The sequence below is a fragment of the Scyliorhinus torazame genome, chromosome 22, assembly GCF_047496885.1.
Source record: "Scyliorhinus torazame isolate Kashiwa2021f chromosome 22, sScyTor2.1, whole genome shotgun sequence".
In the NCBI taxonomy this organism is placed as follows: domain Eukaryota; kingdom Metazoa; phylum Chordata; class Chondrichthyes; order Carcharhiniformes; family Scyliorhinidae; genus Scyliorhinus; species Scyliorhinus torazame.
The window spans coordinates 81,433,090-81,449,099 of record NC_092728.1 but is presented as its reverse complement, the minus strand read 5'-3'; the positions used below and the strand labels follow the sequence as shown (position 1 = coordinate 81,449,099).

At 43.1% G+C, this 16,010-nt stretch overlaps 2 protein-coding genes across 8 annotated transcripts in view; one reads left to right on the top strand and one right to left on the bottom strand.

Annotated features, from left to right (window-relative positions):
* The window catches only part of LOC140399163 (nuclear receptor subfamily 6 group A member 1), a 684,364-nt gene that overhangs the window by 173,511 nt on the left and 494,843 nt on the right, over positions 1-16,010 (top strand). The window lies entirely within an intron of this gene.
* Positions 1-16,010, bottom strand: part of LOC140399164 (uncharacterized) — a 244,819-nt gene that overhangs the window by 179,504 nt on the left and 49,305 nt on the right. For 5 of the 6 annotated variants that reach the window (XR_011937651.1, XR_011937650.1, XR_011937652.1 and 2 more), the window contains exons 2-3: positions 15,427-15,516; positions 13,973-14,042 (exon numbers count right to left, since the gene is read on the bottom strand). Coding sequence is in view for 2 of the 6 variants with exons in the window: in XM_072488440.1 (XP_072344541.1) it covers positions 13,973-14,042; positions 15,427-15,516 (160 nt within the window). In the remaining 4 variants the exon portion in view is untranslated. The remainder of the gene's footprint in view (positions 1-13,972; positions 14,043-15,426; positions 15,517-16,010) is intronic. The other variant, XR_011937653.1, reaches the window with a different exon arrangement.

Here is a 16,010-nt window from a genome sequence, read left to right as displayed (position 1 = left end):
GACCACATCTGCAGTAAGTGTTGGCTGCTCGAAGAGCTCCGGCTCAGAGTTGATGAGCTGGAGTCTGAGCTTCAAACACTGAGGCACATCCGGGAGGGGGAGACTTACCTGGACACTGTGTTTCAGGAGGCAGTCACATCTGTCAGAGTAAGTAGTTTAAATCCTGCCAGTGGCCAGGGACAGCAGGGTGTGACTGCAAGTCAGGCAGGTAAAGGGAACCAGCAGTCAGGAACTCGGGAGCCTCAGCCCTTGACCCTGTCCAACTGGTACGAAGCACTTGCTCCCTGTGTGGATGGCGAACAGGGCTGCAGGAAGGATGAGTCAGCTGACCAAGGCACCATGGTTCAGCAGGCCATTCAAGGGGAGGGAGTAAATAGGCAAGCTGTAGTTGTAGGGGATTCTATTATCAGGGGGATAGATCGTATCCTTTGTGAGCAGGATAAAGAGTCCCGCATGGTATGTTGCCTGCCCGGTGCTAGGGAGCGGAACATCTCTGACCGGCTTGAAAGGACACTGGAGAGGGAGGGGGAGGATCCAGTTGTTGTACCAACAACATAGGCAAGTCTAGAAAAGAGGACCTGTTCAGAGATTATAAAGAGCTAGGATTCAAATTAAAAAACAGGTCCTCAAGGGTCATAATCTCCGGATTACTGCCCGAGCCACGTTCAAATTGGCATAGGGAGGCAAGAATAAGGGAAGTTAACACGTGGCTGAAAGAGTGGTGTGGGAAAGAGGGGTTCCTTTTCATGGGACACTGGCATCAGTTTTGGGACAGGGGGGACGTATACCGTTGGGATGGTCTCCACCTGAACCGAGCTGGGATCAGTGTTCTGGCGAAAAGAGTAAATAGGGTGGTCAATAGGACTTTAAACTAGAGATTGGGGGGGGGGGAAGGGAAAGTTGGGGAACCAAGAGGTGAAGTAATCAGTGGGAAGCGTAGCTGCTTAGGAATACAAAAAAGCACGAAAAGACAGAACTCAGGAGAGGTTACGATAGTCCCCATCCCACAAAATATGACACAGTGTATGGAAAGGCTCAGTAAACCAAGGTCCACCCCACTAAGAAAACAAAAAGGGACGGTCAATAGAGAATTAAAGGTGCTATATTTAAATGCGCGCAGTGCACGGAACAAGGTAGATGAGCTTGTGGCCCAGATTGTGACTGGCAGGTATGATGTGGTAGGCATCACAGAGACATGGTTGCAGGGGGTTTAGGACTGGCATTTAATCATCCAGGGATTCTCAACCTATCGAAAAGACAGAGAGGTGGGCAGAGGGGGCGGGGTTGCCTTGTTAATTAGGAATGAAATTAAATCAATAGCACCAAACAACATAGGGTCAGATGATGTGGAGTCTGTGTGGGTAGAGTTGAGGAACCACAAAGGCAAAAAAAAACATAATGGGAGTTATGTACAGGCCTCCTAACAGTGGTCAGGACCAGGGGCACAAAATGCACCACGAAATAGAAAGTGCATGTCAGAAAGGCAAGGTCACAGTGATCATGGGGGACTTCAATATGCAGGTGGACTGGGTAAATAATGCTGCCAGTGGACCCAAGGAAAGGGAATTCATTGAATGTTTACAGGAGGGTTTTTTGGAACAGCTTGTGATGGAGCCCACGAGGGGACAGGCCATTCTGGACTTAGTGTTATGTAATGAGCCAGACTTGATTAAAGATCTTAAAGTAAGGGAACACTTAGGAGGCAGTGATCATAATATGGTAGAATTCAGTCTGCAATTTGAAAGAAAGAAGGTAGAATCAGATGTAAAGGTGTTACAGTTAAATAAAGGTAACTACAGGGGCATGAGGGAGGAACTGACGAAAATCGACTGGGAGCAGAGCCTAGTGGGAAAGACAGTAGAACAGCAATGGCAGGGGTTTCTGGGAGTAATTGAGGACACAGTACAGAGGTTCATCCCAAAGAAAAGAAAGGTTATCAGAGGGCGGATTAGGCAGCCATGGCTGACAAAGGAAGTTAGGGAATGCATCAAAGCAAAAGAGAGAGCCTATAATGTGGCAAAGAGTAGTGGGAAGTCAGAAGATTGTGAAGGCTACAAAAAAAAAACAGAGGATAACAAAGAGAGAAATAAGGAAAGAGAGGATCAATTATGAAGGTAGGCTAGCCAGTAACATTAGGAATGATAGTAAAAGTTTCTTTAAATACATTAAAAACAAACGGGAGGCAAAAGTAGACATTGGGCCGCTCCAAAATGATGCTGGTAATCTAGTGATGGGAGACCAGGAAATAGCTGAGGAACTAAATAAGTACTTTGCGTCAGTCTTCACAGTAGAAGACATGAGTAATATCCCAACAATTCCGGAGAGTCAGGGGGCAGAGTTGAATATGGTAGCCATCACAAAGGAGAAAGTGCGAGAGAAACTAAGAGGTCTAAAAATTGATAAATCTCCGGGCCCAGATGGGCTACATCCTAGAGTTCTAAAGGAGACAGCTGAAGAAATAGTGGAGGCGTTCGTTATGATCTTTCAAAAGTCACTGGAGTCAGGGAAAGTCCCAGAGGATTGGAAAATCGCTGTTGTAACCCCCCTGTTCAAGAAGGGAACAAGGAAAAAGGTGGAAAATTATAGGCCAATTAGCCTAACCTCGGTTGTTGGCAAGATTCTAGAATCCATTGTTAAGGATGAGATTTCTAAATCCTTGGAAGTGCAGGGGTCGGATTAGGACAAGTCAGCATGGATTTAGTAAGGGGAGGTCGTGCCTGACAAACCTGTTAGAGTTCTTTGAAGAGATACCAAATAGGTTAGACCAAGGAGAGCCAATGGATGTTATTTATCTTGACTTCCAAAAGGCCTTTGATAAGGTGCCTCACGGGAGACTGCTGAGTAAAATAAGGGCCCATGGTATTCGAGGCAAGGTACTAACATGGATTGACGATTGACTGTCAGGCAGAAGGCAGAGAGTTGGGATAAAAGGTTCTTTTTCGGAATGGTAACCGGTGACGAGTGGTGTTAGCAGAGTTCAGTGTTGGGGCCACAGCTGTTCTCTTTATATATTAACGATCTAGATGACGGGACTGGGGGCATTCTGGCTACGTTTGCCGATGATACAAAGATAGGTGGAGGGGCAGGTAGTATGGAGGAGGTGGGGAGGCTGCAGAAAGATTTAGACAGTTTAGGAGAGTGATCCAAGAAATGACTGATGAAATTCAATGTGGGCAAGTGCGAGGTCTTGCACTTTGGAAAAAAGAATAGAGGCATGGACTATTTTCTAAATGGTGACAAAATTCATAATGCTGAAGTGCAAAGGGACTTGGGAGTCCTAGTCCAGGATTCTCTAAAGGTTGAGGTTGAGTCCGTAATTAAGAAAGCAAATGCAATGTTGTCATTTATCTCAAGAGGCTTGGAATATAAAAGCAGGGATGTACTTCTGAAGCTTTAAGCATTGGTTAGGCCCCATTTAGAATACTGTGAGCAATTTTGGGCCCCGCACCTCAGGAAGGACATACTGGCACTGGAGCGGGTCCAGCGGAGATTCACACGGATGATCCCAGGATTGGTAGGCCTAACATACGATGAACGTCTGAGGATCCTGGGATTATATTCATTGGAGTTTAGGAGGTTGAGGGGAGATCTAATAGAAACTTACAAGATAATGAATGGCTTAGATAGGGTGGACGTAGGGAAGTTGTTTCCATTAGCAGGGGAGACTAGGACCCGGGGGCACAGCCTTAGAAAAAAAGGAAGTCACTTTAGAACAGAGATGAGGAGAAATTTCTTCAGCCAGAGAGTGGTGGGTCTGTGGAATTCATTGCCACAGAGGGCGGTGGAGGCCGGGACGTTGAGTGTCTTTAAGACAGAAGTTGATAAACTCTTGATTTCTCGAGGAATTAAGGGCTATGGTGAGAGAGCGGGTAAATGGAGTTGAAATCAGCCATGATTGAATGGTGGAGTGGACTCGATGGGCCGAATGGCCTTACTTCCGCTCCTATGTCTTATGGTCTTAAGAGTATCTTAATATAGCACCTTTCTTTGTTGAAGAGGGTGTAGAGAGTAATATTGGTATCAAATTAGTTCAATGTCAGTTGTGGACAAACTCTCCCAACCCATTAACTAAGATAAAACTTATGAATGTTTAGATGTGTATGTAATATTAAAGGATAATTAGAATAGACATGTTAGAGGCAAGCTGGCTTGTAAAAATTTAAGTTTATTAAAAAAAAAAATGTTTTCAGGAAAATTGAGATTTTTTGAAAAATGGGCATTTGAGGAGGTGTCTCAAACCTATTGCAAAATCCTTTTTGTCAAAACGCTGGGGTGTGGAGATAATTCCAAAAGGGATGTAAGAACTAAAATCAGTGATTGGTAACAATGATTGGTGAAAAAATCAACCGGTTCATTCAGGAGATTCAGCAAGGATTTGTAAATGGCAAATCATATTTGACTAATCTAATTGAGTTTTTTGATGAAGTAACAGAGAAGGCTGATAAAGGGAATGCAATCTATGTGGACTTTATGAAAGTAATTAACAAAGTGGCACACAGGCTGGTTAACAAAATTGTGGCTCATGAATTAGTGTCAGCTTGAATAAAATAGCTGGCTTAAGGACAGAAAACAGCGAGTTGTATTACGCTGCTTTTTTCAGACTGGAGGATGATGGAAAGCAATGTTCACCAAAGGTCAATGCTCGGTCGATTACTTTGTTTGACATACAAATGACTTCTATATAAAAATACAGAGTAAAATTTAGAAATTTACCAATGATACCAAGCTTGAAGGAATGGCAGAGTGTGGATGATACTATCAACTATATAGCCTATACGAGATAGAATATAGGCTAATCAAATGGGCCGAAGGAATTTCATACTGAGAAGTGTGTGAGTTGATGCATTTTGGCAGAAGAAGTAGGGAGAGGCAATATATAATGACATAATTCTAAAGAGTGTGCAGGGACAAAGGGACTTGGGGTGAATGTACACTGATTTTTGAAGGTGGCAGGAGAGAGTGGTTAGCAAAGCATATGGGATCTTGGGCTTTATAAATAGTGGCATTGAGTCCAAAAGCAGGGAAGCTATCATGATCCATTTTAGAGATGTGATTAGACCACAGCTAGAATACTGCATCCAGTTCTGGTTGCCACACTTTAGGAAGGATGCGAGAGCTCTTGAGAGGGTCAAGTGATGGGAGGATTTAGTTGCAAGTTTAGATTAGAGAAGTTAGTATTTTTTTTTCTTTGGAGCAAAGGAGATTGAGGGAAGATGCTATAGACGTGTGCAATAAGATGATTGATTTGGATAAGGTAGATAAGGAAGAACTGTTTTCATTAGCTGATTGTACAAGGACTAGTGAACACATTTTTAAAGTTTTGCGCAAAAGATACAGGGCGGATGTGAGGAATAATTTTTTTTAAAGATAGAAAGTGGTAATGACCTGGAACCTGCTGTCCACGAGAGTGGTAGAAGCAAAAACAATCAATAACTTCAAAAGGAAATTGGATGAGCATTTGAAGGAAGAATGGGGATTTGACTGGATTGCTCCACGGAGAGCCAGCATAGACACAGTGGGCGGAATGACCACCTGAATTGTAAATGGTTGTCTGCTTCGCAGTGTATGAGAAAATGGGTCACCATGGATAGAAAGTTTGCCGAGGCAGAGAACTTTGCACCTTTAAAGGAAAATAATATTGGAAGCAAAAGAAAATTTGCTAATGGAAAAACCTGACATGAACATGATCAGCTGCAAGGCTGTAAACTCATGTTTGAGTGATTTTTTTTTGTGGGTCCATGTATTTTAATATTGTTAAATGCAGTTGCAGTACAGGTTAGCCGTGATTTAATTGAATGATGGAATATGCTCAATGAGGCAAACATTAGGGTATTCAATGTAAGACTTAGATGAGGGGAATTTTTTCTCTCAGGGTAATTAGTCTGTGGAATTCTCTTTCCCAGAGAACAGAGAGATTGGGGCATTGAATATATTCAAGACTAAGTTAGATAGATTTTTGATCAACAAGGAAGTTGAGAGTTATGGGGGCAGGCAGGAAAGTGGAATTGAGGCCACAATCTGATCAGCCATGGTCTTATCGAATGGCGCCGCAGGCTTGGGGGCTGAATGGTCTAACGTTGCTTTTAATTCTTGTGAGCTGAATAGCCTACTGCTATTCCTATGTTCCTTTGAATTGGGCTAATACCAAGAAATGTACTGGTAATATCTTACACTGAAACCAGGTAAATAATTGTGACGCATCTCTGTTCCCACTTTTCAGTACAAACTGAAAAGTACCTTTTGTGAACATGTCAATAATGGACCTCAAGGTACAACCAACGGTCGATGGTTTAATTTGAAAAGTCAAAACTCACCGACAGCGTTGAATGTTCACTGAAGCCATCAGAAAAACCAAAGCTGATTCAAAGTACAGCTGTTGTTTGACCTAGCTTTTCAGGAAACATTAAGCTTGTCGTGTTATTCACTCTGGGGTAACACGGACTGCAACACGATGCAGTTAAATTATCAAGCATACACCAAACGTAGGCGTTAGTTCAATAAGATTTATTGAACTTCAGTAACGAAGCACACAGCTGCCTGTGGGTTGACTCTCTACTACTCTAAGTAAACTAACATTAACTATCTAGACCAGGCTAGCTCTGATCCATGTGTAGAAGGTGTTGATTGATTTGTACACCGTGACTGTCACTACAGTTGTCACCAGTGGAAAGAGGCAGAGTGCTGATGCCTCGTGTGTTTTATAGTTGGAAGCCCCCCTCTGGCGTTCTGTCTGGTGATTGGTCGTGTTCTGTTCTGTATGTTGATTGGCTCACCTGGGTGCCTGTCACTGCCTGCTTTTAACTCATGATGTGCATATTATGACAAAGCTGTCAGCAATAGTGCTAAGGATAGAACATTTATGAAACCACATTCCATGCATTTAAATATTCTCTGCTCGTAAAGTAAAGCTATCTTCGTATCAATAGATTAGTTAGTATGCTTTAAAATACTTCATTATAATTTTTGAAAATTCATTCATATGATGTGGCCATCTCTGGCTGGGCCAGCAATTCTTGCCAAACCCTAATTGGCCTTGAGAAGTTGATGGTGAGCTGCCTAATTGAACCACTACAATCCATGTGGTTTTGGTACACCCACAGTGCTGTTGGCGAGGGAGTGACAGTGAAGGAACGACGATATACTTCTAAGTCAGTATGCTGAGTGATTTGGAGGGGAACTTCCAGGTGGTGATGTTCATGTATCTGCTGCTCTTATTCTTCTAGATGTTGGCATTCATAGGCTTGGACGGTGCTGCCTAAGAGCATTGATGAGTTCCTGCAGTGTATGTTATAGATTGTACACACTGCTGCCACTGTGTATCACTGGTGGAGTGAGTGAATGTTTGTCGGTGCCAATCAAGCAGGCTGCTTTGTCCTGGATGGTGTCAAGCTTCTTGAGTGTTGTTGGAGCTGCAATCATCCAAGCAAGTAGAGAATATTTTGTCACGCTCCTGACTTGTGCCTTTTAGATGGTAGATAGGATTTGTGGAGTCAGGAGCTGAGTTGCTTGCTGCAGAATTCCTAGCCTCTAACCTACTCTGTAGCCACAGTATTTATATGGTTAGTCTAGTTCAATTTCTGGTCAATGGTAACCCCCAGATGTTGATAGTAGGGGATTTGGTAATTAATATTATGGGGTGTGATGGTTAGATTCTCATTTGTTGGAGATGCCCATTCCTGGAACCTGTGTGGCAGGAATGTTACTTGCCACTTGTCAACCCAAGCCTGGATATTGTCCAGGTTTTGCTATATTTGAACATGGACTACTTCAGTATCTGAGGAGGCGCAAATAGTGCTGAACATTGTGCAATCATCAACGACCATCCCCACTTCTGACCTTAAGATGGAAGGGAGGTCATGGATGAAGCAGCTTAAGATGGTTGGGCTTGTTGTATTATGCTTCTTAATGTAGCATAAGCTGCTTCCTTGATGTATACTCTGACAAAGGAAGGTTCCGACTTGGAGATAGGTTTAACACATTTATTGAACAGTTAACAATTCTCCTACTTGAGTTCGACTCTCCTGCTGATCTTGCTATAGTAACTCAATCTAACTAACCAGTCTGCTATAATCCATGCGGTGGGTGTGATGCTTCCTGATCTGCCTCTGTGTCTCTGAGTGTCGCCTATGGAAAGAGAGAGAGCATGTGTGACCTGTCCTTTTATATGGGTAGCCCCCTTGTCGTCGTGTCACCTCTGGGTGTGTCTTGACTGCACATTGGTCGTGTCCTATCTTACTGACCTATTGGTTGAATGTCTGTGTGTCATGATGTCTCTGGTGCTCCCTCTAGTGTTTATTTATTCCTAGTGTATCTACATTAACCCCTTGTGTATTTACAGTGATGCATATCACCACAGGGCCCAGGACACTCCCCTGAGAAGCTCCTGCAGTGGTGTCCTAGAACTGAGATCAGTGACCTCCAACAATGACAACCATCTTCTTTGGTGCTAGATATGACTCCAAACAGTGTAGAGTTTTTCTCCGATTCCCATTGATTCCAATTTTGATGCAATACTTGGTCAAATGCTGCCTTGCTGTCAAGGGTAGCCACTCTCACCTCAACTGAGTTCATATCTTTTGTTCATGTTTAAACCAAGGTTGTAATGAGACCCGGAGCTGGGTGACCCTAGCGGAATCCAAACTGAGCGTCGATGAGCAGGTTTTTAAACTCAGCAAGCGTGGCTTGATAGCACTGTTGATGACCCCTTCCATCACTTTACTGATGGTCAAGAATAGGCAGACGGGATAATAATTAGCTAGGTTAGATTTATCCTGCTTTTTGTGTACAGGATATGCCTTGGCAGTTTTCAACATGGAACTACATAAAAGTTACAGCATTGAAAAAAGCTATTTAGCCCATCTGGTCTATACTGGTTATTAAATGCGCTCCCACATGAATTATCTCTCTCTACTTCACTGCATGGTAGCACAATGGTTAACACTGCTGTTTCACAGCGCCAAGGACCGATTCCAGCCTTGGGTGACTGTGTGAAGTTTGTACGTTCTCCCCATATCTGTGTGAGTTTCCTCCGGGTGCTCCGGTTTCTTCTCAAAGTCCAAAGTTGTGCAGGTTAGGCCACGCTAAATTGCCCCTTAGAGTCCAAATGTTAGGTGAGGTTACTGGTGTAGGGGAGTGGGCCTAGGTTCAGGTGCTCTTTCGGAGACTTGGTGCTGACTCGGTGGGCTGAATGGTCTCCTTCTGCACTGTCGGAATTCTATGTTCTAATTTGGTGAGAAAGTAGCAGTACGCGAAGTACCTGCATTATTTTTTTGAATCCTTTCAAATTGATCCGAAGATTTAAAAGTAAAGATAAATTGGAGTTTTGTGATCAGTGTTGGAACAAAATAATTTCAAACTTCAATTCCCATAGCACCACCTGGAGGAAGACATAGTGGGAAGTTTCCATTATAAGAGTAAATGCGGGAATTTCTAAGAGAAAGATTTAGTGAAGTTACTCCCAGACTGCTGTTAGGTAGGGATATCCATGATTTTGATCCAGTGATGATCAAGGGATCTATGCCTAAGTCAGAATGATATGTGACTGGAGGGGAACGTGGTGCTGATGGCCCCATGCTCTTATCATACATTGGTGTGGTGCCCCTCAAGCTATAGTCTCTGGCTTCAGGCTGGTGACCTATTCTGGGCTTGGGCCTGAAGCACTATCCTGAGGATCTCCTGCAGTGATGCCCTTGAACTGAGATGATTGACCCCAACCTCCACAACCTTATTTCTTTGTGCCAGGTATGACTCCAACCAGCGGAGGGTTTCCCCCATGATTCCCATTGACTCCAATTTTCATGCCATACTTGGTCAAGTGTTGTATTGATGATAAGGGCAGTCACTCTCACCTCCCCTCTGGAGTTCAGCTCTTTTGTCCACGTTTGAATCAAGGCTGTAATGAGGTCGGGAGTTAAAGAACCTGGCAGACCCCAAACTGGGCAAAGGGGCAGCACGGTAGCATTGTGGATAGCACAATTGCTTCACAGCACCAGGGTCCCAGGTTCGATTCCGGCTTGGGTCACTGTCTGTGCGGAGTCTGCACATCCTCCCCGTGTGTGCGTGGGTTTCCTCCGGGTGCTCTGGTTTCCTCCCACAGTCCAAAGATGTGCAGGTTAGGTGGATTGGCCATGATAAATTGCCCTTAATGTCCAAAATTGCCCTTAGTGTTGGGTGGGGTTACTGGGTTATGGGGATAGGTTGGAGGTGTTGACCTTGGGTAGGGCGCTCTTTCCAAGGGCTGGTGCAGACTCGATGGGCCGAATGGCCTCCTTCGACACTGTAAATTCTATGATTTCAAACTGAGCGTCAGTGAGCAGGTTCTTTCTGAGTGAGTGCCTCCTGGTAGCACTGTTGACAACCCCTTCTATAACTTTGCTGATGGTCGAGAGTAGACTGATGGGCGTTAATTGGTTGGGTTGGATTTGTCTTGTTTTTTGTGTAGAGGACATACCAGGCCAATTTTCACACTGTTGGGTAGGTGCCAGTATTTTAAATATACTGAAACAACTTGACTCGGGTTGCAGCAAGTTCTGGAGCACAAGTCCAGTACTATTGCCAGATTGTTGTGGTATGTTGATGGTATGTGATAATCAGCAGGAGGTTTTCTTGCCTGGTGTTTGGCCTGATGCCATAAGACTTCATAGGGTCTGGAGTCAATATGAGGACTCCCAGGACTTCTCTCTCCCAAATATTTACCACTGTGCCGCTGCCACATTTTATGGATCACCTCTAGGATGGCGATAGTGTGTCTGGGGCATAGTCATTTTGACGGACTCATACCGTACAATATCAGGCTGTTGCTTGACTTGTCTGTGGACAGCTCTCCCACAAGCTCCCAGATATTAGTCAGGAGAACTTTGCAGGATCGAAAGGACTGTGAGCCTTGTCACTTCCAGTGCCTAGGCTGATGACAGGTGCTTTATCCGGTTTGATTCCTCCATACCAATTTGATACAACTGAGTGACTTGCTAGGCCATTCAGAGGGCATTAAGAGTCACCCACATTCTTGTCGGCCTGGAGTTACATGTACACCAGACCGTGTAAGGATGGAAGATTTCTTTCCCTAAAGAACATTAGTGAACCAGATGGGATTTTACAACAATCGACAATGGTTTCATGGTCACTATAACTGAGACTAGCTTTTTAAATAGGAAATATTATTTACTGAAGCAGGTGATGTTGTTCAATCATCATATAGGTAATCCGAAACAATTATGCTACCATTCCATAGCACTGAATTTGGGACAGCAAACGTACGCTTACATATTCAGAGTTGGTTACCTTTAACATACCATTCAATTTTTATTAGAATTTGATTAGCGAAGGGAATCTGTTAATGGTACGTCAATTGTGTTATTAAGCTTAAGGACATAGCGGTGGAGGGCTTTGATTGATTAAGCATCTATAACATGTGCCCCTTTAAGGGACTGTTGATTAGTTTGGTTGTTTATCAAAAGAGTATAAAGAGAGATTGATGGCGTTGCACACAGCGGTCTGGTGGAACAAGAGATTAAACAGTTTCACGGAGTCGCAGGCTGTCTGCATTTTCTGTATCCTTGAGTCCATGTTCCATGTGTATGTATACTATGAGAGGTTACAATCTCATTTCATTATTTGAGGGGGCTGTTCCTTAGTTTGTATTGGCACTTCAGCTCCACCCTCCTGATCATTGGCCTGCTCAGTGCAGATGAGGTGTGGGCAGAACGGAAGACCCCACACGTTAAACTGCTCCTGGGCCTGGCCAAGGTGGCCATAATCAGGTCCAGGCAGCAGGCAGAGGGGATTGTTCGACCCAACTGCCTGACCCTCTTCCATAGTTATATCCATCTGTGCCTGGGTGTCCCTAGAGAGAGAACACAGTGTGAGGCCTCCTGTGACTGGTGGGCACCATGGACTGGAGTGCATCACCACCCTGGGTAATGATATTTTAATTTGATAGGTTTCCTAAAGTTTTTTAATTTAGTTACAATAACCCAAAAGTACCTGTTTAAAAGGGGGTTGATCATTAGTTAATTTGTTTATTTGATTATTTAGGACACTTGGTGCTGGTTATTGTGGAGGCAGACATTGTAAAGTTACATTCAATAAATTTAGTATTAAGTAAAATATGTGCATCTAGTTTCCAACTTCCCCAACCAGATTTGGACTGAATGAACATAATTGATTGGAAACTTTACCATGGCTCGAAAAAAGTGGGAGTCCTACATGCGGCTGAAGGTAACAGTACAGCACAAAACCGCGGCACAAAAACAAATGAGTGGAAAGAACATGGAAGATACAACAACTTGCGCACACTAAAGACATGCATGGTTTCTTCAGTGCTGTCAAGGTGATCTATGGCTGAAGCATTCAAAGACCACCCTGTGAAGCATTCAAAGACCACCCTGCTGAGAAGCAAGTGTGGAGAGGAGCTCATCAAGGACAGGGATGCAGTCACCGCTGACTGAGAATATTTTGAAGAGCTCCTCAACCAAGACTTTGACTTGGACTGGAACGTCCTAAACTCCATTCTTAGCACCTTGCCTGACTCAGTCTTGCTGCTCCCCTTGTCTGGAATGAAGTTGAAAATGCATTTTGATAGCTGAAAAGCAACAAAGTCCCTGGAATAGATGAAATGCCTGCTGAAATTCTGAAACACGGCAAAGATACTCTCTTGGCACGGCGGCACAATCTCCTATCCCTCATCTAGGAAGAAGAGAGCATGCCAGGGGAACGCTGCAATAACTAGAAAGGAGTCTCCCAGCTGTCTGCCACAAGGAAGACCATTGCTAGGATACTACTCAAACTGCTTCCTACCCGTGGTCGAGGAATTCCATCGGAGTCGTAGAGCTGTTTTCGCCCATTGAGAAGCACCACAGTTGTGATTGTCTTTGCATGGTAAATTGAAAAGCTCAAGGAACAACACCAATTACTGTGTTTGGCCTTTTTTGCCCCCAAGACAACTTTTGACTCTGAACCACTAAAGCTTATGGCGCATTCTCCTCAGTTTTGGCTACCGTCAGAAACTTGACACCATCCTCACCTACTCCACGATGCCATTCCTGCTGTAGTGCTCACCAACGGAACCATCAAAACCCCAATCTCTATGAAAAAAGCGTCAAACAAAGCTATGTCATTGCACCAACTCTCTTCTCCATTTTCCCTACAGTTCTGCACCTTAACTCCAGCAAATTACCCACGGGCATGGAATTAATCTACAGAACAGATGGGAAACTCTACAACCTATGCTGCCTCCAATCCAAAACCAAAACCACTCCAATCTCCAGTCAGGAGCTTTAGTATGCAGATGACACATGTGTGCTCTCACGAGAAACTGAGCTCCAGGTCATTGAATCCTCCTTCAAAGCATATGAGAAAGTGGGTCTTTCGTTAAACGCCCAACTCCCATACAGAACGCCTCTCTCTGTTGATTAAGACCTACAGAGAGATCCTGGAAATTGTACCCTATTTTACATACCCTCGGAAGCCTCTTATTGACGTGGGCAGATACAATAAAATTCAGCATTGCCTCCAGTGTGGGGGAATGGCCTTCGGGCAATTGAGGAAAAGCATATTTGAGGTTACGGGTATAGGGCAGGGGGAGTGGGACTAGGTGGGTGCTCTTTTGGAGGGTGGGTGTGGACTCAATGGGCTGAATGGCCTCCTTCTGCCCTGTAGGGATTCTATGATTTGTCAATTAATTTTATTCTTGGATGTAGATAACACAAAGCCTATTATGTGACCAGTGTCAAATGTCTGCCTGATATCCAAGTAAATAACATCTACTGTCTTTTCCTTATCTACTAAATCTATCATCTCCTCAAAAAGTTCAGTGAGTTAGTCAACTATATACTACTAAAATCATGCTCACTGTCTAAGATTAGAGCATGCCCCTAAGATGTTGCCATACATTATCCTTCCTAACACTTTCAAACATTTTTCCAACAGTAGAAGCAAAGCTTACAGGTAAACAATCTGATTCTTCATCACTCACCACTTTTTTGAAAATCAGAGTGGCATTTTCTAACCTTCTGTCCTCTGGGATTTGGTCCGAGTCCCGTGAACTTCACAGAAATATGCACAAAGAGAGAGAGACACAATTGTTTTGAGTGAATAACTATGATTTTGAACGAATTAATTGCCTGCAAAGTGATAGCACTCTGAAGACCTTTCTTCTGTCCCTCTAATTCCCCATAGCTCCTGAACTCAATTATGTGGAATTTAAGGTTAAACAAGCGAAAGGCAAAACATTTTGGGGGTAATCCATATAACAGTACTTTCTTTTCCATACTCAAGTGATAGATCACAAAACATCATTGGCAGAGTGCAAGAACCTGTCTGCACTCAATGAAAGATTCTTACAATAGAAGTGGGAGTTGAATGGGGTGTTAAGATAGTAGAATTAGAGGGTTGGTTAATAAGATAATGTATAAAAACACTGCATTCTGAAAATCAAATAAAAACAGAAAATGTTGGAAATGGTCAGCAGATCTGGCAGCTACTGTGGCGAGAGATATATTATTTTAAAATACTATAATTTGAGTTCTGCCCCGAAACTAACATAATTGTTTCAGGATGAGGAATTAATAAGTACACATTGTGAAAATAATTAATATAGATCTTTCTCAGCACATTTGAGATTACAGAATACTTAATCCTCCAAGGCCCTGAAATTCCACAGGGGTTGTGCTAGATTTGTGCTGCAGTAGAAACCGGAAGTACCCTCGAGGAAATGGCCTTTTAAAGCAGTTCGGAAACCTCAAGTGTTTCACAGAAGTTTAAGGCTCCAGAAACTCAAAATTGAAATTCAGTGTGATGATGTAAGACACTGAGTACTGGAGTGTGGCAGAGAAGGAAGTTTATTCTCACTCATGAATCTCTGCTGTGGATGGTACCAAATGGAGACTGGTGATCTCTTTGGGGTGAAGAATAGGGAAGGAAGAGGATGAAATCAAGAATGTTGTTGCAATTTCACTTTTACATGTCCTTTAGCCTTCTTGACAACTATAAGTAAGAGAGAGGAAAAGAGTACCGTAAAATTATATTTTCCGTTAGTCTAGCCATCAATGTTTTACAATGTTAATAAAACAAATATTAACAACACTTTAAATCAAGATTTTGTTTAAACTAGTGGATTTCTGAGAATATTGTTCATGGATAATAGCTTGGGTTCTGCAATGCAGTCTTTGATGTTTACTTTGGTCCTGATGCAGCTTAAATACTTCACAATGTATACTAAATACTGGGAAAGCAGAGGCATAGTGGTATTGTCACAGGACCAGTAAACCAGAGTAATGCTCTGGGAGCCCACTGCAGATGGTGAAATTTGAATTCTAACAAAAATCTGGAAGTAAAAGTCTCATGATGACCATGAAACCATTGTTGATTGTCGTAAAAATTCATCTGGTTCATTAATGTCCTTTAGAGAAGGAAATCTGCCATGCTTACCTGGCCTGGCCTACATGTGACTTCAGATCCACAGCAACGTGTTTCACTCTTTGGGCAATAAATTCTGGCCCAGTCTGCGGCGCCCACATCCTATGAACAATTTTAAAAGTTCATCCTTTGCCATAATACATTACACATGAAGTAATATCACACTTTTAATATAAGGTAAATAAACACATGTCTCTTATTGATAATGTAATGAACGATTGAAGCCTAATGGGTACAACTGTACCAGAGACATGGAGGAGGGATGTGTGTACACACAAAGATGGGCTAAATTACCATTCTCTGTGCTATAACATTTCTGAAATTCTATAAACATTTTTATCCACAAGAAGGCAGGGGAGAGCTAATAGCAGGGATGTGGAGATTTTAACATGGAAATTTGGAGTTGGGTAGGGCGGGATTACAGTTCATACGTTGTAATCTTCACCTCCCTGTAACTGCTAGATTCCCAGAGACTTCAGAAACACGGTCATTGAGAGTTAAATTTAAAATTGTGTATATAAGTAACACATGAAGTCTCATAATATTTAAGCTGCCAAGCTCCCGAGAGCAGGATCACTGCCTGTCTTGCCACTCAT